General features: G+C 41.7%; 3 protein-coding genes across 4 annotated transcripts in view; 1 reads left to right on the top strand and 2 right to left on the bottom strand.

Annotated features, from left to right (window-relative positions):
• Window positions 1-44: 44 nt before the first annotated feature.
• Window positions 45-5461, bottom strand: slc35a1 (solute carrier family 35 member A1). Its single transcript, XM_076756522.1, has 8 exons — window positions 5260-5461; window positions 4776-4956; window positions 4008-4167; window positions 2708-2860; window positions 2464-2530; window positions 1968-2144; window positions 1745-1879; window positions 45-1206 (listed from the first exon to the last, which is right to left on the bottom strand). Exons 1-8 carry the CDS (start codon window positions 5267-5269, stop codon window positions 1073-1075), a joined length of 1017 nt encoding a protein of 338 aa, XP_076612637.1. The 5' UTR covers window positions 5270-5461; the 3' UTR covers window positions 45-1072.
• Window positions 5462-6414: 953 nt separating this feature from the next.
• Window positions 6415-24122, bottom strand: part of LOC143336385 (protein yippee-like 5) — a 22147-nt gene continuing 4439 nt past the window's right edge. Inside the window, exons 3-7 of one of the 2 annotated variants that reach the window (XM_076756528.1) lie at window positions 22793-22940; window positions 21522-21615; window positions 16332-16426; window positions 8164-8309; window positions 6415-7663 (exon numbers count right to left, since the gene is read on the bottom strand). In XM_076756528.1, the coding sequence (XP_076612643.1) occupies window positions 7442-7663; window positions 8164-8304 (363 nt within the window). In that variant the 5' untranslated portion in view covers window positions 8305-8309; window positions 16332-16426; window positions 21522-21615; window positions 22793-22940 and the 3' untranslated portion in view covers window positions 6415-7441. Of the gene's footprint in view, window positions 7664-8163; window positions 8310-9252; window positions 9386-16331; window positions 16427-21521; window positions 21616-22792; window positions 22941-24122 lie in introns of those variants that run through there. The other variant, XM_076756527.1, reaches the window with a different exon arrangement.
• LOC143336648 (phospholipase B1, membrane-associated-like) overlaps window positions 14387-24122 on the top strand; it is a 12304-nt gene continuing 2568 nt past the window's right edge. Inside the window, exons 1-32 of the mRNA XM_076756913.1 lie at window positions 14387-14447; window positions 14595-14655; window positions 14743-14777; window positions 15712-15796; window positions 15887-15938; window positions 16362-16442; window positions 16610-16675; window positions 16776-16834; window positions 16936-17011; window positions 17099-17206; window positions 18048-18122; window positions 18231-18302; window positions 18423-18497; window positions 18584-18644; window positions 18955-19013; window positions 19235-19308; window positions 19433-19476; window positions 19595-19703; window positions 19846-19897; window positions 20117-20197; window positions 20284-20349; window positions 20433-20533; window positions 20709-20790; window positions 20867-20971; window positions 21533-21628; window positions 22057-22128; window positions 22224-22301; window positions 22814-22874; window positions 23036-23094; window positions 23518-23585; window positions 23668-23711; window positions 23951-24050. Coding sequence (XP_076613028.1) covers window positions 14387-14447; window positions 14595-14655; window positions 14743-14777; window positions 15712-15796; window positions 15887-15938; window positions 16362-16442; window positions 16610-16675; window positions 16776-16834; window positions 16936-17011; window positions 17099-17206; window positions 18048-18122; window positions 18231-18302; window positions 18423-18497; window positions 18584-18644; window positions 18955-19013; window positions 19235-19308; window positions 19433-19476; window positions 19595-19703; window positions 19846-19897; window positions 20117-20197; window positions 20284-20349; window positions 20433-20533; window positions 20709-20790; window positions 20867-20971; window positions 21533-21628; window positions 22057-22128; window positions 22224-22301; window positions 22814-22874; window positions 23036-23094; window positions 23518-23585; window positions 23668-23711; window positions 23951-24050 — 2318 coding nt within the window. The remainder of the gene's footprint in view (window positions 14448-14594; window positions 14656-14742; window positions 14778-15711; window positions 15797-15886; window positions 15939-16361; window positions 16443-16609; window positions 16676-16775; window positions 16835-16935; window positions 17012-17098; window positions 17207-18047; window positions 18123-18230; window positions 18303-18422; window positions 18498-18583; window positions 18645-18954; window positions 19014-19234; window positions 19309-19432; window positions 19477-19594; window positions 19704-19845; window positions 19898-20116; window positions 20198-20283; window positions 20350-20432; window positions 20534-20708; window positions 20791-20866; window positions 20972-21532; window positions 21629-22056; window positions 22129-22223; window positions 22302-22813; window positions 22875-23035; window positions 23095-23517; window positions 23586-23667; window positions 23712-23950; window positions 24051-24122) is intronic.

The raw sequence follows: 24122 nt of genomic DNA, 5'->3' as shown, positions 1-24122 counted from the left end.
CGCCTCAGTGAGTCACTTTGGTTTGAACATTTCAACCAATTTACTGTAAAACAATGGAGAAGCTGATTATTGAATGGGAACAAGACAAAGTATAAATGCTTCTAAGCTCAATGTATACGATGATTAAATAAAGAGAAGTGTTGCCCACCTTGATATAAATGGAACACCTGTCCTTACAGCACAGCACAGTTCAACAACATTCACTGATTTTGAAAGGCTGAACAAAAGAGAAACCGCCGTCCAAACTCTTAATCACTGACCGCGGGGGGAGGGGCTAAGTTAACGATCAACTGAAAGTCCAATGGTGGGGCTGCATACATTCTGAGCAGAAACAGTAGCTGTCTCTTATCATATTCCCATTCAATTTCAATGAACGCTTCAGAACAGACGGCGACACAAAGAATAAAGGACGCCGGCGAGATGACGATCTAAACGATCCGCCGTCATCCTTCTTTCAAGTCTTGTGAGTTGGGCACATTCAGAATCAGCACTATGTGATACGGACATGAGACACGAACACTGCACAGTGTGAAACAGACTAAGGACTGACTGAAAGCAAAAAAACCTCCATGATGAGGAGTTGTGATACTTCCAGACACATACAGAGGCATCAAAGTCAAAGTAATGAGGTCTGGTTGCTCCGTATCGCTCCAGCCTGGCTGAAGATAAATGACTTCACCGATTGTTTCGGATTATTTACAAACTCTAAAAGCAGCTGGGTATAATGGTCAGTTTAAAAAAAAAGACAGTGAAATGTATGTTGTGTCTTCATAAATGACATAAATGAAATATATGATTTTTTTTTCATATCCCGTCATTAAAACCGTCACCAGTCCCACACGGGTGGAAGTGGGCTGAACAGAGGGAGCAGACCTACGTTAGGTGGGACAAAAGCTGGCGTCCCTGTGGTGAGGTGGACACAGAGACACCTCCACTGAGTGTTCGTTTGGCTCCCTGATCTCACCGCTGCAGGAGCCTTTTTTTTTTTTTTTTTTAGGTCCCTTGAAAAAATGACCCCCAACACAGACCTGAACCACCAGCGAGACGGACTCCTCTGCTGCAGGTCGGGGACTCACACTGTGATCAGTTTCTGTTTGGACTCGCTGTCTGTGTCCTGCCGGCTCAGCTTGGATGTGTCTTGCTTTGGAAGTCCATACAGGTAGATGGAAACACACACCAGGATGGCTCCAGAGGCAAACGAGGTCGCTGCAAGAGGGAGAGACAGACAATACGTTCTTTAATCTGTGAATCAGAGCTGATATTAGGTGGACTGGATTTCTGAATGCCAAAGGCCTTGATGGGGTTTATGGGAAACTGCATTAACATTCCTCACTGCAGCAGTTGGAGCAGAGTTGCTACAGAGCCCTGCACTCTGCACAGCTGTAAATATCGGTGTAATGACTGAAGGGGTGGAATTATGGGCTCAGCAGACTCTGTGCTGCAGACAGGTACAGGTTCCACAGGTTCTAGAACTGTGCTCAGGCACCAGAAACCAAAAACTATCCTCCTTTTAAATGAATAGTCGGGCGAAATGACTAAAACAGCCAATTATGAACAATTTATGGCTACGAGGGAGAAGCTGATGTTGTTATCAGATGTTTTCATAATCATTTGTGAGCAATGGCCTCATTGTATGACGTTATTATCAAAGTTTCTGACAGCAAAGAGTTCGCTGTGATGTTGCTTGATCCAGAAGGACTACAGAGACTATTTCAACAACCACCACCACGAGACATGAACGTACTTATCTGCAGTCCAAACAACATGACAGACGCCACCGTTGAGAGAACGATGGCGGCTGCAGCCGAGAAGCCCTTCATGATGTTGTCTGTGTACTTCACCACCACCGACGTGTACAGGCCACCCACGCTGGCCAAGACTGGAGGCACAAAGAGCAATGTCAGCCAAAATACTTGGACGAAAAGTGAAAGCAAACCCAAAACATCCTCAGGTCTGGCCGTACTTACACACTACAAAGCACACCCAGGGTGTGTAACCGAAGAAGAAGCCATTCTCCAGCACCTTTTTACCGTCGTTCATGTAAACACCGATCAGGGTGACCACAATCCCGGACAGGTACATCTGGATGTTTCTCACCCACAGAGACGTGTCTGAGCTCTTCAGCACCTTCTCAAAGTACACACCTTAAACAGAAAGCACACACCAAACTGTTAGGTACAAGTAAATATTCCCAAATGTTATGAATACGAATAAGATGACAGATTAGACTCCGCAGCAATGCAAATAAAAGTCAAATGACTTTAAGCAGCTGGTGATGAGAACAGAATCAGCTGGTGTCTTGTTTGTGTGCATGTCGTGCGTTTACTTGGCTGGTGAATGCTTTGGCACAGTGTTTGTTTAGTTACTGAAAGTATTTCTATTATTTGTAGTCGACTGATCAATAACGGACACAAAGGTGAAGCCACTGAAAGCCTTGTCCACAGAATCCTGTGCTAATTTTACCTGCAAATCCAGAGCAAAGGACAGCAACAGCGATGGCCATGAAGCCAACGAGCGGATTTTGCTCAATCTGGGGAAAAAAAAAGGAATGACACAAGCCACCAGATGGTAAATATCACGTGCAGTGTGGGCAGATATAAAAAGCAGGTAATAAAAAGATGAAATGAATCTATGACAGCGTGAGTCACAGGACATGGATTATAATTTACTCCTGCACCTTTTAAATTTTAACTTGTGCCACACCCACCTGGACTTTAGTGGCCTCCGCAGGCTTCCACTGGACGAGCGTTACGCCCCCGCAGAGCATGAAGACAGAGAACCACTGCAGCCGGCTGAGAGAGCGGTTCAGCATGAGGACCGTACACAAGGCCGTGCACGGGATCTTCAGCTGATAGGTCACCTACACCAGAAAACATACGTTAGACCTAATATCTATAGATTCCACACTGATGCAGCTCCACACGTACTGTAGATATCACGGGAACGGATGAGAATAGACACAATTGCTTTTCACCATGAACTTCACACTTTTTGAGGGGTCGTGTCATTTGAAACATAATGAAATAAAAATCCACACAGTATTACATAAGCTTTATGATAAATTACACAAGCCAATAAAGAAGAGAGCAAACATTCTTCAACATCAGAAATGCAACGATAGAGACTAAAACAAGATGATTTCACAGAGTGCAATTTATGAGTGTACTGTTCGCACTCCACCCTAAAACCGAAGCCAACGTGAACTACAACCTTCAGCTTTTGTGACCAAACATGATGTGTCTAATAGAGCTGGAACAGGAAAGTAAGGTTTAATTATATGTAAAAAACATTCACAGGTTCCAGCTCTTCAAATGTCAGGATTCGCTTCCTGTCTCTGTTTTAATTGGAATATCTTCAGTTTTGGACTGCTGGCTGGACAAATTAAGAAATCTGGCAACATGCAACAGCCATTTATTAACTAGTTTTTTGACATTTCATGGACTAAATGATTATGTGATTAAAAAAATAATAATGAACGGATTGATCAATAACTAAAAGAACTGTTAGCTGCTGCCCAAAGGAGAAAGAAATATGAAAACATTGACGTGGTCCATTGAAAAGGCTGCAGTCCAGGACCTCAGAGGTGCAGCTCTCTTTGGATAGGCTGACTGCCAAGCTACACTTTGTCCAAAATGTACAAACTCAATACTGCTGCCAGAGCTCGAACACAGCAGTGATGATACACCCATGTCAGAAAATGACATCAACGTGCGTGTGCATACTGATCTTTATGTGAATTAGTATTTAATAATTGCGCAGCTGTTGGCATGACTTAATTAAATAAATAAAAATAATGAGCAGTTTAATCAATAATGGAAATATCTGTTAGTTGCAGCTGTAGTATTTATCTGGGTGACTTGTGCAGCTGGTGTAGTTTTTTACGACCTACACTGTGAAGTTAGTGAGTGCAGCACAGATGCAACAAATTCACCAACACCCACACCCACCCACTGTGTTAAGCATACTGTATTTGGACAACAGTAAAAAAAACAGGAATCAGATCATACCTGATAAACTGCTGCGTCGAGGTTGCTCAAGGCGAGAAAGGCCATGTTATTCTGAACTGCATACACAACGGAGGGCACGCTCAGCTTCAGCAGTTCTTTTGGGCTGCAGAATACATGTTCCACTAAGGCGTTCTTCAGCCTGGCGGGACTTCCTGTTTCCCTGGGAGAGGACACAAAAAACAGATGAAGAGGAGGGGAAGATACTTCAGATGATTCACTTAAACAATCAGTAATTCCACTTCTGGAAGACGTCAAATCAATGGAATTTTAATGTGTTTAAAAAGACACACAGAACAGTTGTACTGAATGAACAAGGACGGCAGCTCAGGTCCTCTGAACCAAAGTTTTCAGTTATTCAAATGTGCACAACAAAAACATCTGTTGATACTACTTACTTTATTTTTTGGTTAGTTTCAGTTTTGATGCTGGGTTCCCAAGCATCTGAGAATAACTGAAACTGTTTCTGTAGTAAAACAAATACTGCTTCTGCTTTTTAAATGCCAACATTTATAGGTTCTTCTCTTTAGGTTGTGGGCAAAGCAAAAGGAAATCATCTTGGGCTTTGGCAACGCTGATCAACACCTTTCACCATTTCCTGACAGTTTATAGACCAAACAGCTAATCCAAGAATCGAGAAAACAACCAACAGTGAAAATAATTGTTAGCTGCAGCCCTAATTTCCAATTACAAGAGAATTGGGAAAGCTTTTTGGCATGATCAGAGTTAAATATTGATGTGGTCAGCTGTGTAAAGGTGCCAAACACTTACTTCGTCAGCATCCCCAGACTCAGTATGAGTTTAATGACCTCAGTGATGCACACTGCAGTTGTGGAGAAGTACATATCTCCTGACGAGGTGGTCCTTGTGTATCGCAGTGCCACTGTGTACGCAGCTGCCACCAGGGTCATCACCGTGAGGCAGTACAGTTTGAAGACCACACTCACATTTTCTGAGGAGAAACAGGGTGAAAACGAAGAGACGTTAACGGAGCTAACGGTCATTACCCTACGTGCCCAGCGTGAAGCAACGTTAGGAGGCTACACTGGAAAGAGCGGACTTTATTTCAGTTATTTAACAGTAACAACACGTATTGCCACTTAATCAACCAAAAAAAAGGACACTGTAAAGTACACATAACTGCTGGCACTTGAATTTCAGTCATTTTTTATCTTCTCCTCCTTCCGCCTAACGGTCCTTAATCAGCGTCTCCGACAGCTAACATTAGCCTATCATGCTAGCTCGTTAACCTCACCGACGGCCATTGTTGCTCTGGTTTGCGTCCGTCCCAGCGGTGATGAAGGCGGTTATCCTGCTCAGGCTCGCATTACAGGCCATTAAAATCAATCGACATGTTCAGCACGAACTCAGCAATGTTGCCCGACCAGCGGCACATCACGAGTGAGCCTGGTTCATCTCTCCCTGCCTGGCATCGTACTTCCTGCAATTACCAGAATGCAGCGCGAGTCGACGTACCAGGGGTGCGTTTGTTTTAAGACAAGACTTCCGGTTTGTTAACGTCCGTATCACTGCTGCCAGTGTATAGCAACATACAACACCGCTCAAAAGTTTGGACACACCTTCTCAGTCAATTTTATTCATTTATCTATTTATTCAAGAAATTATTATTATTAAAAGACAAAAATACATCTTATATTTTAAATTCTTTGAGTAGCCTCCTTTTGCTTTGATGACAGCTTTGTACACTCTTGGTATCCCCTCAGCCAGCTTCATGCGCTAATCCCCCTTTTCCAACAGCTGAGTTTAAGTCAACACTCCATCACTCTCCTTCTTGCTCAAAGAGCCCCTACATAGCCTGGAGGGGTGTGCTGAGTTACTGTCCTGTTGTAAAACAAGTTATGGTTCCACAAAGCACAAACCAGATGGCTTGGGCATGTCTCTGCACAGTGCTGTGGAAGCCATGCTGGTCAGGAGTGCTTTGAATTTTGAACAAATCGCCCAAAGGGGTCACCAGCAAAGCACCCCTGCACCATCACACCTCCTCACCTCCTCCATGCCTCACAGTGGGAACCACTCAAACAGATACCATCGTTCAACCTCTCTGCATCTCACAAAGGCAGTGGCTGAAACCAAAAATCTTGGACTCATCAGACCAAACTGCAGATATCCACTGGTCTGATTTCCATTTTGTTTCTTGGTCCGAGCTCTTCTCTCCTTTTATCTGGTCGACTTCAGGAGTGGTTTCTTTGCTGCAGTTGCACCACGAAGGCCTGATTCACACAGTCTCCTCCAAACAGCTGATGATGAGACATGTCTGCTACTGGAACTCTGTGGCCTCTGATCTGAGGTGCTCTATGTGACTGAAACACAGTCCTGTTACTAGTTTCTTGGATTTTTTTTGTGTTTGTTTTTTGTGAGGGAGCTTTCAACCATTGACTTCTAGTCAAGATTTTTGCTTTGCATTGTTTTATATAAAGTCAGGTGTTTCTGACATTTAGGTAGAATTATTTAGATCTTAAATTACTTTGACATGCACTGAAAACTCATCTAATAAATGAAATAATACATTAAAAAGAAGATCTTGTGATGGTTCAGGCAGGAGGCCATGTTCAAATCTGAATACAAGACAGACATAAGAATACACAGATTCAATAAATACATACTGTTTGAATGATTTATTTTTCAAAAAAATAAAATAAAATAAACATGTTCTCATTCAAATAATTTGTCGAGCGCCACCAGTCAATTAAAATATTTGAATAATTGTGAAACTGTTAATTAAGTGGGTAAAAATGAGCAGCATATGGATTTATGGTCAGTAAATCTGGTGGCTGAGACGTCTGCACCGAGGTGATAAACTGATAAACCTAAACCGGAACTTTATCATTATTTCTTAACATAAAATAAAGTGGGGATGTGATCAAGATGATAAACATTAACATTAAAGGAAAGTAACGTATTTCTGGCACTGTGTCACACTGACATCACTCATCAGGAAAGGAATGAACTGCGACACACTGCTTAGAGACTAAATCTTGTGCTAAGACTCAGAATTCACCAATGCTGATAACTGGCTGTTCAAACCTCTACAAACAATCTGTGGATCTGTCTGAGCCTCTTGTAGAGCAGCAGGAGCGAATCGTCTCCCTCTGACAGCAGCCAAAAGCCTACCACACCAACACATTCTACGAACATCACAGCCTGTCGGGCACATATTGAAGCTGCAGGCGGTTTTAAATGCGTAGAGAAGCAATGGTGTTATTACCCATCGTAGAAGAAATTCTTAGATGTTTAAAGTTATGGGAAAATGTCCACCACTTGATGTTTAAACTCCCCACAACGACCCAGCTTGTGATATTATTTTGGTGTAGCTCTACTCACAAATGGCACACTGTCCATGCAAGTCCGTGCACCGCTGCTGGAGGAAAAGCTGCAGTATGCACGGGTTGAGCACTGAAGCGGCAGCACGCGTGAACTCAGGAGTTGTCAGAGGGAACGTGCTCGAAGCCCTCGCTCTCCCTCACCAGCGCCCTCTCCAGGATGACGCGGCCCTCCTTGTAGCGCTGGCTCTCCTCGGTGGCGAACTCGTACATCCAGCCCAGCTTGCTGTTGCAGTTCTTGCAGCTGACGTCCCGCACCATGTGTCTTCCCGTCAGCATGACTCTGTCTTGGACCTCACTGTGCTGCAGGTTCACGACCTGGAGGGCAGCAGTCACACGTGTGTCACAGTTAACTGCTTCCCTATGGAGAATCTTTAATAATTAACTGATTAATGTAGTATTTGTTTTAACTCTAATTATGTCCACACAGCCATCCATAAATGCTAGTTTTATTGTTAGAATTTGGACTAATTTATCTCTTATTATTGTTCAAATCTATTTCCAAAATTATGTTCATACTAATTCTCAGATTCTGTAAAATCATCAATCATTAATCAGGACTATTGAGTACTTGTTTGTCTTGGTATGACACTGCCATCTCCTGGATTTTGACATGCTTACTATCTAATGAGGAAATGTCTTAACAGCATCTGTCAATGAGGATCTGATCATGTGAATAAGACAATCTGACCAGATATATCTCAGTGTTAACACAAAGAAATAAAGTCGAAATGACTAGCATCCTGAGATGTGTGTTGAAAACAAAGTAAAAACTACTGTTATCCACGCTCCACATGAGGGAAGTGATGCGCAGGTACCTTGTTGAACAGGAAAGCTCGGCCTGTGGCTCCAGTGAAGCGCGTGGAGATGAGTTCAGCTCGGTTGGTCAGGATGGTGTCACAGTTGGCGCAGGAGAAGAGGCGAGTCCCACCAATGTGATCCAAGAAGATCCGCCCCATCGTGCCTGCCACCAGCAGGTAAAAGCAAAATCAAACAAAGAAAGTGGTCTTGTTAGATGATGTTAACAAACATTTCCACATGAACAGAAAGCACTGCAGACCCGATGTAAACAAATACAAGAGAAAACTGTGTTTTCTTTTTATGGTTGATGATGTGTACTGTCAGATGTTGGAGATTTTGTCTTGTCAGATGTCTATTTTCCTGTATTTGCCAAAGAAATTCCAGCCTGATCAATTTCACACAGCGTCTTAACTATTTTGGAATCAGGGTTGTAAATTAATATAAATGCATAAAATGAGAGACATGAATTAAACCATAATTCCCACCTCTTTTGGTATGAAACCAAATTTTTAAAAGATGACATTTAAGGGGTGATTCCTGATTTTGAAAAAAATGTCAACCTTTATTTTTAGCATTATTTAGCATAAATAATTATCATTAAGTGTAGTGTTTTAAGTGCATTCCATGGTAAACTAATTTTAGGTACTTAACACCACTATTTGTACAGAAATGGAATTAGTCTACGTTACAATATGTCGAATACTGACTCCCCTATATTGCCTCTGCAACACAAATAAACTATTAAGTTAAAACTGAATTTGTGCCAATTATAAATAAAGGAACATTTACGACGCGCACTGGGAATGGTGGGATGTTTACGGTTCACGTGAACGCATCATTAGGCCAGGTATGTCAACAACAGGGTTAAGGCTAAAGACAAGAAAAACCATTTCTCTGTGGATTAGCTTTCTACTAAAAGCTGCAAGTTTTAAGAAATCAAAAAACAACGTTACCGGTGTCAGAAAAAAAGGGAAAAAAGTGTCAAAGACATCCATATGATCGCTAACAGGCCAAGCAACGGCTTAGCTGAAACGTTAACGTTAGCTAGCAGAATGGCAGCTGAAAGAAGAAAAGGATATTTTTCTCGTCGAAGTGTCTTTAATCACCTGTATGTCTTTAATGTCGAGTTATTAAACGGGTGCCTGTTTCTTATGAAGCAAGTTTGACAACAGACGACGGCAGTTGATGCAACCAGGATGCTTCAACGGCGTTTGTTCTTATCAAGCTAGCAACGACGACAACCACGTCTTCCGCGCAAAACTTTCAAAGTAAATCCCCAAGGCCATTTTCAATTGTAACATACAAATAATAATGATCATAATCATAACTGAACATCATCTTAAACCTATAGTAGAATCTGCACTGAAGAACAGAGTCCACATCCTCACGTGTAACCAGCTTTGGTTTTTAATTACAATATGTATGCCTTATTTTGAAGGCTGAGTCTCCCAAGTGTATCCCATGTGTCGCCCGGAGCTTCATGCACTTCTAACTAAGGAGCACAAGGAGGCAGCAGAGTGCGCCTGTACACATATCAAAGTGATGCTACTGTGCACAATTTTCTCCTGTTTCATAGCGTTTGCTAAAAACTACAGTCCCCAACTGTTTAAAGAAATATTTAGCCTTAAAAAAAAAAAAAAAAAAAAAAAAAAAAAGTAAAAACACAGTTGTGAGTAGTCTTTGAACATGCACATCTTTGTTGGAACCAGTGGGTTTGAAAAAGACAGATGTCATTGAAAATCCAACAGGCTGGACTGCAAACGCTTTTTTCCTTTCGTGCTGTGTGCCTCATGCACTTTATCTTCCCATGCCATTTCATATGTCTTCACCAGACTGTTCAAAAACCTCAAATCCTGCTACCTTAAGTTACATGACAGTGAGCCAAAGGCATCAAGCAGTGCCCCAAAATACCACACAGGGATCTCTGTCCTCCTGGCTGCATCCGGTGCCAAATCATGTTTGTGCTCTCAGAGCAGCCAGAGAAGCAGCGATCAGTATCATCCATCTGGTGGTGTATTGCTCCAGTTGGTGGGATATGAAGACAGCCCTGTCTCTCTACACCCTTTGTTGTTGTGTCTTCTGCTCTCTCCTTTAATACTTCACTTTAATAAACGTGGACTAAAAACTCTGACAGGAAATCTCAGCCAATCTTTGTAGAGAGCCACACAACTTTTTCTTTAATTCTTCTATTCTCCTGAAGACTTCTTGCTCTCTGCAAAGCTGTCCATTGATTCTTCATATTTCCCTGCAGAGTCAAAGTCTTGACTGCCTTCTCCATTACTTCATAAACTGCCGGCTTCTTCAGACAAGCCTGATTTATTACTAAGGCATCTCATTGACCCCTCCCAGAAGCAGTTTTTACTCCGGGGCCCACATTTTTTTAAAACTTCAAAGGATTTTACTCAAGAATGGTCCGAAGTGCCAACTTAGGAGTAAAAAAGTTCTTCACAGAGTGTGAAAAACACATTTATTAAATAACTTAATCCAATTTAAGAGTAACTTTTAAGGAAACTACACATTAAAGACTGTTTACAGATGCATGCTTCATCAATTTTTGATCTTTTCTAAGTCTGACACTATCACAGAAGTGCAGTTCTCTTTTAAAAGTAACTTTGATTAATCAATTGCATGCTCTCGGCAGGAGTAGCCAATCAGGTACAAGTATTTGCCTTGATCTGCCATATTGTTCATTATTTGAAAGAAATCAGCAAAAACATGTAACATTTTATATTTGTTCATTAATGTTGCTCTAATATAGTTATAGTACATGCATTTAAAAATAAGGGTGGAATTTGCTGAATTGGAAATAAAAACTAAACTGAAGAATTTAGCATCACACTGACGTGCAGATGATCAAACAAACAACAACAACAAACAATCCATCTAAAGAAAAGAAAACGACGTGTTGCAGCCGCTCACACGTTCAAATCCAGGAATATATCATTCATCATGATCAACACAGTCACCCCAAAACTCACCTGTTTTTTTAGATGACCTTCTTAAATTTAAGAGCATTTTTAAGTCTGATAAATAGCAAAGCAGCGAGCACTCCTCCTCAGCCTACATGAAACATCTTGTTCTGTCTCAAGCTTCTAGAAAATTACCAGATCTTTAATGAAATCCTCTCTGCTGCACCTTTTCTTGGAACAATTAATTCAGGTTAATCAATTGTTAATTGTTTGTACAGACAGTGAGGATGACTGTGGGGCGTGTTTGCATATACAGCAGGTTAACTACAAGACAGACTGTTCAGCTAAGCCTGTACAAAGGTTAGGGTAGATTGAGAAGATAAAGGCCGTGCTTCTGCAGGGGGTTCATGCAAAGTTAACGTCCTTGAGGTAAGATAGCAGACCGTAAAGGCAGTTTGACCATTACGGTAATCAGCGTTCATAGTTCTGCTGCATTCAAGCTCTGCTGGAAGGACACAATGGTGACTATATATTCCTGTGTGCTGACCTCAGCTGAGTAAGTTGGTGCAGAATGTGTTTCCAGGTGATTTAATACAGAGCTAATGCCGGCCGGATTAGAGGCAGTATTAATGTCTTTAGATGATGACATAAGGACAGTGGTAGTAAGAAAACATTTAAGTTGTTTTCTTAACTTCTTTGCCCCTCTGGCCATCCGTCACCTCCCTAATCTGAACACAGATAAGAGATAGTCGAGCTTTACGGCACCGAAGCGTCACTGTTACTGCATGTCATATCATTAGCAAATTTAAATTGTATCTTATCTCGATTATGCTGATTTCTAACTGTATGTTTCTTTCAAGCCTGATGAAAGTGACAAACTGGTGGTATTGCACGTTTGTCTGACTGCCATTAAGGACTGGATGGCTAATGACTTGTTACAGTTACATAAGACATACTGATGTATTAATGATTGCTTCAGGAAGCAAAAGCTTTCAAGGTTACTTAGTTCTTTAGCTGTACAGTCAAATCTTACAAATCTGTTATATTTGATCAGGCTATACACTTCAATCAACGTGTCTTCCATTTAAGAAATGCAGCTGATCATTCATGCTGTAAGCCACCTTTCACCCGCCTCAGCGACTCGTCTCTGGACCGTCTACAAACCTCATCAAGTTCATTTGAAGGTTCTTGTTCTCGCCTGTGAGAGGTGCTATGCTAAATAAGCTTTTCTTTTTTACTTACTAGCTGTGTTGTGATGACAATATAAAGATATCAATCATGCACAGTAATATTTAAAAAGAACTAAAATCACTTTTGCAAAGAGGTTGTTCAGGTTTTTTTCCACTATTTCCACATAATTAAGACAAATACAAATATTGCATTGAACTATGGGACCAAAAAAGCTTCAGAAGGTTCAGTTGTAGCATCAAACATGCAACTTTCTGAGATACACTGTCCTCTTAAACTGTACCTTATTATAAATGTTAGACCAAATGCCGTTTCTGACCCTTCCACTGCTCCTGTGAGGCCAGGTGAGAGTGTGTCGCAACTTTTGTCCGTTTATTTCAAATTTATGTAACTCATTTGGCATGAAGTAGCACGTTTGGTGGAAATTTTTATTTTTTTTTTCCGTCACTGTGGTTACAAAATCTACAGATAAAACAGAGATAGCCACAACTAATTGTGTAATAACCGAGATAATCTTTCCCTTGTTGCACCATGTACCAGGAAAAGCCTGCAGAGTGGGATGATTCCTGACCGTACGCTGCTAATAGTGGAGAGGTCGTCAACATGCCAAGGACTCAACTACAAGCTACCAGCATCTGTACAACGAAGTGACTCCCAGGTGTCGAGTGTGAGGCTGACAGACGAACAGCAGGAGGACGTTATCAGCACATAACCCAGCATCAAACAGCTTGTTGTTTTCACACTTCAGTTTCTGATCAGACAGCATCCAAACATTATGTTAGCAGGCTTCCCTTTGGACAGAGCCAAGCTAGCTGTGTTTCCAGTCTTTATGCTGAGCTAAGCTAACCGGCTCCAGCTTTACTGTACAGATGTGCGAGCAGATGTGTGCACACAGCGTGAGATTTGCATTAAGCTGTAAATCAATCTTCCATCTCACTTCACAATCACAAAGTTGAGACACAGGAGATAAAATACAGCTTCTAGAGGCGAAGTCATGCCGTGTGGATGCAGACGTGCAGATTTTTATCATCACTACAAACGTGCATGCAGCTTGTTGAATCAATAAAGATCTCAGCCTTCTCACTTATCTGACTGCAGAACAGATAATGTCTTTTATCCAAGAAATGTTTTATCATATTTTGAATTCTGCTATTTCCATCTGTTTAAATTTACTGTAACCAAATGAAAAATGAACTCTCAGATGGTCAAGAGTCAAATGAACACCCTGAAGTTCACTGTCACTCACCATAATCATAAATGTTCATTATTCCTGTCATTGTTTCATAATAAACCTGGTCACGTCCTTGAGACATGTAGGCCAGTCCCTCCCCTCTGTGCATATTTATGATATTTATAGTTTACAGGTATGGCTGATAATGACACAGACAGGTGACTGACTGCCAGACAGAGAGAGCAGAGAGGACAGACGGCTGCAGCAAAGATCCACGAGGACAAAACCAGACAAAATCAGGGAGATGATGCTTCCACAGCTGGTTCTGATCACAGTCCTGGGCCTCACATGGACAACAGGTTTCCACTGTTTGTTTCATTTAATGCTACAGTTGTTTAAATGTTTTAAACCATGAGGGAGGATTTAAACATTATAAATCAGGCAGTAAGCATGAAAGAGTCATCGTGCTGGGGGGGATAAAGCTGCGTTGATTAAATTTGACACTTACCAGCAGAGGAAAAAGTCGTTTTCAGCTCACACCAGGGATTATTCTAAAATTGCATTTAATTTCTCCTGTTTTGATGTGACAGAAAGCATCATTCTTTCTGTTTTATGCACCAGGAATTCTACATTTTCTTAATTCTTTTGAAATGACAATAAAAATGTATGCTTTAAAAGATTCTGCATGGCTCCTCGGTTGTTAAAAGAGACAAATGATGAGCGGGTCTGAGCTGAGTTTGCATTAGTTTCCCATTACTTCCAAACACTTTTTCATAATATATGAAAATGATGCATTCAATTGGGACAACAAGCGCACCAATCCCACTGGAGACAGTGCAAAAAGTCAAGTTGGAAGAAGAAAAATATCTTTGCAGAACAGTAATACATGAGATTTTTGCAATATTAAGCCATCTTAATAGTTGAGCCGCTGTATTAAACATACATTTATGAACTCTTTGTCATCTCTCCCTGATGTCAGTAACCGGACTGCCCTGCGCTCAGATGTTCGCCTCTCAGTCGCCTCCTTTAAATGGTAAGTTTGTTACATCCCATCTTATATTAATGGATATTTGTCTAAGATCCACTACAAAACTATTTTATTTCTGATTTGCAACTAAGCAAATTCCACCGTGTCTCAGTGCTGAGATTCACTCACAACGATTATTTGTTCTCTCTCAAGTCCACGGCGTTAAGCCCTCAGACGTGGCTGTGCTTTCTTCCATCGGCCTTGACATGCACAGGTGAGCAAATTAGCTTCAAGCGTGAACAGAAGGTCTAAAATTCAGCATCACAGACATGTAATCACGCTGTGGTTTATCCTCCTGCAGCACTGAGCTGTCCGCGGTGCTATCGAGACTCAGAGGTGAGATTCAATGATACACTTTGCTGTTTGCTGTGTTTACGGGGCCTAAAGCCACATGTTTCCTAAATAATTTGCTTAGTTTAATTACTGCACTCTTGCATGCTTCACTCCTGCTGTTTTAAACATGCTTGATGGCAAATTTGCTAAAACAAAATGTAACTTTCATTAGAACAGGCCTACATACGCCAGTGATTCATCTAAAGAGGTTGATATGAGCGTCTATTCCACTACTGTGCGCTATCTTTACTGCACTGATATCTGCATTAACCGTGATAATTTGAGACAGCGAACCCCGATACACTTTCCATGCACCCGGCCTGTGCTCTGTTATCTGTTTTTAAAGTCATTCATTGAAATAAAAAGTACGGCCGGAACTTCATAGAGATAAAATACAGACTGAGAGGAACCAGGAAGGAGACGTTCTTCATCAAACTTAATTCCTTCCGATTAAAGTGTCAATCCAGGACTTGCAGCCCTTTCGAAAAACAGTTTGTTTGAATTTCAATTTGTTTTATTACAGTGAAGATGAGTGATTTAGGGCCATAACTAACAGCTACTTTCTTGATTAATTTAGTAATTGCTTGGTCAATGAAATGCCATAAAATAGTAAAAAATGTCCATCACGATTTCCTAAAGCCCAAGCTGACGTATTCCAACAGCCTGTTCTGTCCAAAAGTCAAAGATATTCCATTTTTACCATCAGAAGAGTGAGAAAAAGCAAAAATTTACACACAAGAAGTTAGAACCGGTACATTTTTGGCTTTGTAAATCACTTAAAATGATTGATCAAATATTAAAATCATTGCTGATTAATGTTCTGTCATTTTACAACTCGATTAATCGACTGATGGTTTAAGCTCTGCTGTGGTTACGCAAGAAAAGAAAAGAAGTTATGGGTTTTGGTGTTTAACTTGTGCTCATGTCCCTCCATCAGAGCTGATGACCCTGTTCAACCCTGCACTCATCAGTCCTCCGTCAGATGAAACAAACTTGTACACCCCTCAGTTTGCTCAGCACAGGTACAGACAGACACATGAGAAATATGGCACCAATGACGGGCTGCTCCCTGTGATCTGAAGCTGTTTTCTCCATGTTTGGTGTGGTTGTAGGACACTGGTGGAGCAGGCAAAGGAAGCGTCCCTCCACCTCCAAAACACTCAGGTAGGAGCTCCAGTGTCTGCACTCCCCTCATTTATCACTGCTTTGTTTTTTACATCAGACAATTAAACGTCTACATAAGTAACTATGACATTATTTGATTACTAATACTAAATACTTAATGCTGATGCTCTTTACTGGTATGTAATTTAGCCCAGTGATTCCCAGCTTAAGAGCTGGGGCCCTCCAAAAGGTCACAAAACAAATCTGAGGGGTCATGAGATGATTAATGGGGTAGGAAAGGAGAAAAAACTAAGAAATATGTTAATTTGTTAACTTCACTCATTGAATTCATATAATTAATACAATAAATCAATGTTGTTTGGTAGTGAGGGAAAATGACTGTTGAATAATAAAAAAGCGACTCTTTAACTATCTGAGTGTCATAAAACAAACCTTTAAAGAGGCTGAGTTTTTCTCCTGCAGGTCACTGATGTGGACAGAGACTGGAAGCTGCTCCTCCTCTTCGTTCAGGTGGATCAGCTCTGCGCCTGCGAGCAGCAGCAGGTAAACAGAGAAAGATCTTAATGTTGATGAAGTTATTGTTGGCTGGCTGTGTGGACACAGACTAAGAATATTAATATTAATAAGAGTAATCATAGATTAATAGTAATAATATCTGACAGATGAACAAAAACGTTGTTAAAGTCTCGGTCTGTTGTGTTTGCGTGCAGCTTCAGTCTGTCCTCACAGGCGTGGTTAAAGAGGTGGATGATGCTCTGCAGGTGCTGCACTCTCAGGTACATTTCACATTACATACAGCATTTTCCACTCAGTCTCTGCACTGTCAGTATTCACACCTCTCACACAGTCTTTTTTTTTCACCTCACTGTGCTGCAGCTGAAGCGCACCATCGTCAGCATTGCATTGTGGGACGCAGAGCACAACAGTTTCCACAAGTGAGTAAAAGTACTCATTATGCAGAATGGTCGTTAAGGCGGAGCTAGTTCAGACGACTTCATATGCTGCTGGGTAATGAGTGAATCTGTCTAACCGGCAGGACGTGTCCATGCATGGAGGCGAACAGCGAAGGAGAGGTCAGACTTCAGAGGGTCATGCTGAGTCAAGCTCTGCAGGTTGGTCCATTTTTCTTATCCAAAATATCTGTTAGCGTCCACACATTCAGAGTTAGCTGCAGCGTGAACTCTTCTTCTCATACTCAGGAGTCCTTGAATGAGCTCATGGTGAAGAAGCGCTGGTACGGAGACAGAGATGACTTCACTGTCATTCTGCAGGACTCGCCTTTCATCACAGACCCTTCATCTGTCTCTGTGAGTCGCAGACGGACACTGTCCTTCAACCACTTAATCTTAATCTTACAGTCTGCTTGCACCATTTTGCATCCCTTGTTAATCCTTGCTGAGGTAAAGCTGTAATTATTTTTCACAATGTAATCTATAGTCAAGGTTTTGGGGGTCCTGGGTTCAATCCCTTTGACTGCTGGTTGTCTGTGAAAAAGGCCTGACAAGGCGGACAGTGTCTCAGGAGTTTGGACTTCGCCTGTTTAGATGTACATTTTACTTCTCTTTAAACATAAAAGCCTCCTGTGAGTAGGACAGGTTTTCTTTTCTTATCATTCCATTTTATTGTTGACTGCGTTTCCCACCTGCGCTTCACTTTCATACATTACAACGAGGCACTACCGTATCGCTGCTGTAATCAGGCAGTTTACAGTATTTATTGTTTAGAAGCAGATGATTAGGTTTAAAAATGTGGCTAAATGGATAAAACAACACTATTTAGAGAACTGATGAGAGCACAAAAGAGCCGCAGCTGCAAAAATATCAAAGAAGTCAATATCACAAAATGAACTTCCTGTTCACTCAAGATCACAGCGACTAGCACGCTGGCTAATCAAAGCTAAGAGCTAAACAAACCTCACCTGTTTTAGTCCTGAGTGTCTATTTTGTACCTTCTCTTTAAAATATAAAAGACCATAAAGTAGAAGATAAAGTCAATAAAAAAGCCAGGAAAAGGGACCGAAAGTCCTTATCCGCTGAGACGAGTGTGTGTTCGCAACAATAACAGATACTGAGTCCTGCTTATCTCACTGACTGAAGAAGTACTTTCTGTGTCTAACAAGTGGCACAATGTTGTTGTTACTTTGAACAGACCGGGACGCCTCTGTCCGAGTCCCAGGCGTCCCAACAGGCTGACAACCTGATGGTGCAGCTGTGGACAAACCTGGTGAGGCCTGAAACAATCTCAGCACTCTCTCCTCCTTTTTCTCCCACAGACACACAAACACACAGAGTCATTGTTCTCTCAAAACATGAAGAGTTTTCTGTCTTTCAGCTGCAGCCCACAAGCGACCAACATAACACAGATGCCAGTGGAAAGATGGTCCCATTGCCGTGTCCAACTGAGGTGAGCAACTGTGCTAAAAACACACACACGTGCAGTTGAATCGGCATGTTAAAGTGTGTTATTACACGCACTGTAATCTTCTTTACCGAGTCTTTTTTATTATCCGCCTCCCTCCCCAAGGACCGACCCTTCCTGAGGACGGAGGGAAACTCTCCTTCTCATCGCCTCAGCGATGCCTCTCCTCTCCTTCACCCGGTCAGTACTGTCAAACGGAGGTCATGGCAGTGTTGTTTGCTTCCTGTCTAGCTCTGACTGTGCATGTGCTCTGTGTGTCCCCTCAGTTTACAGGCACAGAGATGCCCTGTGGGGACCTCAGCCCCTCGCCCTCCTCGCCCACCTCAGGTAAGACGCATTACAATCCTCAGGTGGATTTGAAAACTCTGGTGTCACACTGACATACAGAACAAATTGTCTGATACCGGACCGACTCCAGCTCGTAACCCAACTTTATACTGGATTTTCCTTGAATTTGTCACAAATCTGAATCACTTTCATCTCTACACTTTACTATTTTAAGTCTTTTACCTAACATTTAACCTCTTTTGTTAATTAGAGATGAATTTCTTTATTCTTCATTCAAATAGTTCATTTTAATCCTTTAGATGCACTGCTGTCTGATTAACTGAATGTTGTGTCCTCTGTATTTTTCCAGTCCATGAACTCAGGCCCGGGGATATCAAAGTGGTGGCTGCTGTGGGAGACTCTCTGACAGTGAGTCATTATTTTTATTATCATAAATCAATCAATCAATAGATAGATAAATAAAAGTCAAGAACTGATCCTAAAAGTAGTAACTAACTCTAAAATAGTAAACACATCGTTCAGTGACAGTGCCCAGTAAAATACTGGACATCTGAAGCTCATGTTAATGGATAATGTTATATTCTGTATGTTCACACTGTACTGAAACACCGTCCTCTTCCGTCCGTCAGGCGGGGAACGGCATCGCCTCCAACCCGAACAACATCCTGGACGTCCTGCGTCAGTACAGAGGTCTATCCTGGAGGTAAGCCATGACTTTTCAACATAGCTTATCACACAACACTGCAGGATAATACACTAATGCATAATGTTTGGCTCTATGATAATTAATTTTTCATCAAAACACTGTTTTATGTGTTTTTTTGCAGTATTGGTGGAGATGAAAACCTCACAACGGTCACCACGCTGCCCAGTGAGTCCTTTTACTTCTGTAATGTTCGAATGACACGTTAAAGTCAGTGTCTGCTGCTCCGGGATGTGCTCTGCCGCTGACATCTTGTATTTTTATCATTATTCCTTCTTTGTAACAGACATCTTGAAACACTTTAACCACAACCTGATGGGTTTCTCTGTTGGCACTGGCAAGCAGCACACCCCTCAGGCGTTCCTCAACCAGGCTGTAGCTGGAGCGAAGAGCGAGTGAGTGCTATCAGAGGCGTCTTCAGCGGCTTTTTATTGTCGTGTTTTATTCTCGTTGAGAATCAGTTACTATAAAAGCTGAAATAAAGTAGAATTGGGATGAATAAGCCTGAAAATAAACGTTTTTTGCTTGTGTTTGAAGGGACATACCGGCACAGGTCCGAACTCTGGTGACAAAGATGAAGAGAGACCCTGTAAGTTTAGAAATTCATATTCATTCTTTACCTATTTTTAAGTTTGCCAGCTGTATAAAATCTATAAAATCTATGAAGTTCTGCATTTTCAAAGTCAAAACTTCGCAAGAGACACATGTGTATGTCTAGAATTTGATATATACTGTATAAATGCATAAAAATCCTCCATTTAACATCACTGCACATGACTCACGCCCCCTCACTTTCTTCTTTGTACAGAGGATCAATTTTAAATCAGACTGGAAGCTGATCACCGTTTTCGTTGGTGGAAATGACATCTGTGACCACTGCTACAACTCTGTGAGTAGTGTGTGTGGAGTCAATGTCCACGAGTCAACCGGCTCACGTTAAGACACGGCCTGAGACTGTTTTCCTCTTCCTCACAGCTGCGCTACTCTGTGGAGAATTATGTCCGTAATGTTAAAGAGGGCCTGGATTATCTGCACAAAGAGGTAAACTCAACAGACACGCTGCTACACGTTCACACACACGCCAGCCTGGTCGATGGTTTGTTAGCATGAACTGTCTCCGTCAGGTGCCTCGGGCTCTGGTGAACTTAGTAGAGCCTCTCCAAATTACCCCACTGAGAGAGCTGCACAAAGACCCTTCACTGAAATGCCCGACTTGGCTGGTTAAGTGAGTATCTGTTTTTTTCCCCACTCTAAAAAATAAAGATAAAAACTCTCATTGCGCATGATGTTGGGCTTTGATTTCAGCTCATGTGCTGCCATCCTAACAATCTTCCCCTAATTACTGTTTAATAAATGATCAGAAACAGTGGTGTAACGCCTTATCACGTCCCTTTCACCAGAATTCTGTGTCCTTGCGTTATCTTGCCAGAGGAAAACTCGACAGCTCTTCAGATGGTGGAGGACCTCACCAGAAACTATCAGGTAGGGAAGGCCAAAGAAACCACATGATCTTCACATCTTAACAGTCCGGTTGATGCCTCCTCTTTCTTTCTTCAAGCGTATACTGCATGACCTTGTGGATTCCAGCCAGTATGACACTCGCTCAGACTTCACTGTGGTCATCCAGCCTTTCTTCAGAGAAATCATCGTCCCCAAACTGCCGGTCAGTAACGAATCTCCGTCCATCAGACAACTTGTCCAGCACATAACCACAGGTTTAGCACAGATAGCCTCCAAAAGTACTGGTTATCATTCTTTGTATGTTAACAATGTTTATCAATTATAAAATGTTAAATACTGAGCGTCTGAGGTGCTAGCGGGCATATCATGTTGCCTTTTGACAGAGCAAGGCTAACTCTTTCCCTGTTTCCTGTATTGATGCTAAGCTAACCAGCTGCTAGTGGCAGCTTCATATTTAAATACGCACACAAGTTTGGTATCAACCTTCTTATCTGACTCTCTACAAGACAGTCAAGATATTATTTCTGTATTTTCCAAAATGTTGAACTACTCCTTTGACATTTACTGCTCAGTAGAAACAAAATAGACATTTGAGAGCCTAACATCCAACAGAAAAACACATCTATTGACTCTATTGACTTAGAGACTTTTCAGGATCACCATATAAGCTCTCACAAAGAACCAGATTTTAGGAGACAACTTTGCTGATTTGCAGTAGTGAGTAGTTGATAAGATACGAATGTCCACCACACCTTTTCCACAGGATGGCCGAGCTGATCGCTCCTTCTTCAGCGCTGACTGCTTCCATCTCAGCCAGAAGGCCCAAACGCTGATGGCTCGCTCCCTCTGGAACAACATGGTGAGCATCACTCAGCCAGAAGCTTTGACGGTGTCATGTTGTTGTGGATGCATTTAACTTAATGTATTGTAAGTGAATTACTATCCTGTGGGGATATTGGTCTGCACCATGGAAATATTCATGGAGACATTAGTTCAAGGTTACTTTTGACATGACACCACACGTGCTGGTCACTATGCACATAATGTGGGTGCACACAGGATTTGGCCTTTGTTGTTTTCACTGGAAGTAACTGTGAACATTATGGCTGCGAAACTTGCAAACTATGTTTAACCGAAACCAGCAGTACTAACACACTCCCACCTTAAAATACAGAGTATAAACTTGATAAAGTGCTTTTGTTATGATATGATCGTCATGCTTAAGGTGACCAGTATTTCAAAGTAAAAGCGCTGAGCGATACTCAGCTGTCACTCTTGTTTTCCCAGCTGGAACCTCTGGGCAAAAAGACTTCCACACAGGATTTTAGTGCAGAAATTAACCTGAAATGTCCAAGCAAGGTAGGAAATGTGTTTAAATAATGTTTTTGGGTGTATTTTTTCTTTATTTTGAGGCTTCAAAGTTGCTGATCATAAGTTCTTTCCTTCATCTACAGGCTTCACCGTTCATCCGCACCTATAACAACAGCGATTACGTCTATACTAGTCCCTCTCCAACATCTCCACCTGTCACAGTAAGCATGTGATCTCAATGTGAGGGGCTGGGAAGTGACTTCTAGTAAGATCTGACTGAAGCTAAAATTGAACAGAGACTCAAATACTGTTGAAACAATTAGCTGACTAATGGCAAGTTTATCTATAGCAAATTGACCGACTAATCTGATGAGAGATTAATCATTTATCAGGAGAAATGGCCAAACATTCTCTGGTTCTGCCTCCTTAAAAGTGAAAAGTTGCAGTTTTTATTTGTTTTACATGATTAGAAATTGATCATCTTTATGTTTTGGACATCACTTTGGACTCTTACTTATGCTTACTTATTATATGGATGCTTCTCTGTTTTGGTGACATTTTTAAAATAACAAACAAACAAATCAGGAAAAAAATAATCATTATTTGCAGCATTAGGACAACGTCACAGCAGTGAACTCGACTGTTTTGGTGGAGTTAAATAGAAACTAAGCAGCATTTCAGGACGTAGTCCTGTTACACATTGTCAACATACTTGATGTTTCTTTCCATCCAGAACTGGGGGAGTAACTTCTCCTGTGTGGACCTTGCTCCATCTGACACCGAGCCAACTTCAGGTGAGACCGGCAGCCATCTCATCACAGTCGATATGAGACTCTGCGTCCTCTCACAGCTAACTGAAGCTGAAACACAGATGAGAATGACAGTGCTGAAACATTACATTGTTACAGGGATGATGTTTGATGTCTTGAATCTCTCTCTTTTTTAAATCTTGTAGTTCACAAGCTGAGACCAGCAGACATCAAGGTGGTGGCAGCACTGGGAGACTCCTCAACGGTCAGTGTTGTAGTAAAGATATCCAGTTTGTTCTTCTCAGCCAGGAAGTGCCAGAAAAGAGACACTGTATAATGCAGAAATCAGCTGGACACATATTAATACAATCAAGTTTAAACTTAAGCAGCAATACACAATAAATACCTAATTATTTTAACATAATATGATATATGTTTGTGTTCAAGGCAAACAACTGCAATATCACACCAGCTGTGACCCTGCCGGTATCAGCTATTTGGTGTCATTGAACCATGAACTCTCTAATCAATTTGTTATCAGGCAGATAGCCTGCACCGAAGATGATCACCCCTTTTATGCTCTGGTGTTCAGTCTTTGATGTAAGACTTATTTATGATAACATGTCACCGTCATCTGCAGCTTTTTCACTTTTTTTTTCTTTTGTCTGTGGCTCGTTTGTTCTCACAGGCGGGCACCGGCGCCAAAGCAAAGAGCCTGATTAACCTCAGTAAAGAGTATAAAGGAGTATCATGGAGGTATGACAAGCCTGCAGTCTTCATTTACAACAACCATCGCATTTCATGAACCACGCTGATGTCTGTGGGCTTTTTCTTGCAGCATTGGGGGGGATATGACTCTGGAGAATGTCACAACACTGCCAAGTGAGTTTCTGCAATTTGTCACTAGAGAGAGAGAATTTGTCGTGTTCACCAGTTTCCTCACGTTGAATTTTCTTTAACTCTTTTAACACTCGTGCAAGAAGAAGTTTAAGATAATGCTATAAAGATTTTCCCGCGCGAGGCCCAGAGTCTGCTGTTACCCAGCTGCAGGAGTGACAGGAAACAGCATTATGCTGCTTCCCAGCTGGTACCTGATCCTTTTTCCCTCTTCCTGTCCTCAGACATCTTGAGGATGTTCAACCCTGCCTTAAAGGGCTTCTCCACAGGCCAGGGCTCAACCAAGAAGGGCTTCAACATGGCTGTAGCTGGAGCTAAGACCTCGTATGTGCATTTTCTTGCAGTTCCTCCACCTGAGTAAAAGCTCTGACCAAGCCACTGTCATCTCTCTAATGC

This window comes from Chaetodon auriga, chromosome 18 (assembly GCF_051107435.1).
Source record: "Chaetodon auriga isolate fChaAug3 chromosome 18, fChaAug3.hap1, whole genome shotgun sequence".
Classification (NCBI taxonomy): Eukaryota; Metazoa; Chordata; class Actinopteri; order Chaetodontiformes; family Chaetodontidae; genus Chaetodon; species Chaetodon auriga.
Note: the sequence above shows the minus strand (reverse complement) of the source record. Positions and strands in the feature narration are given on the sequence as shown.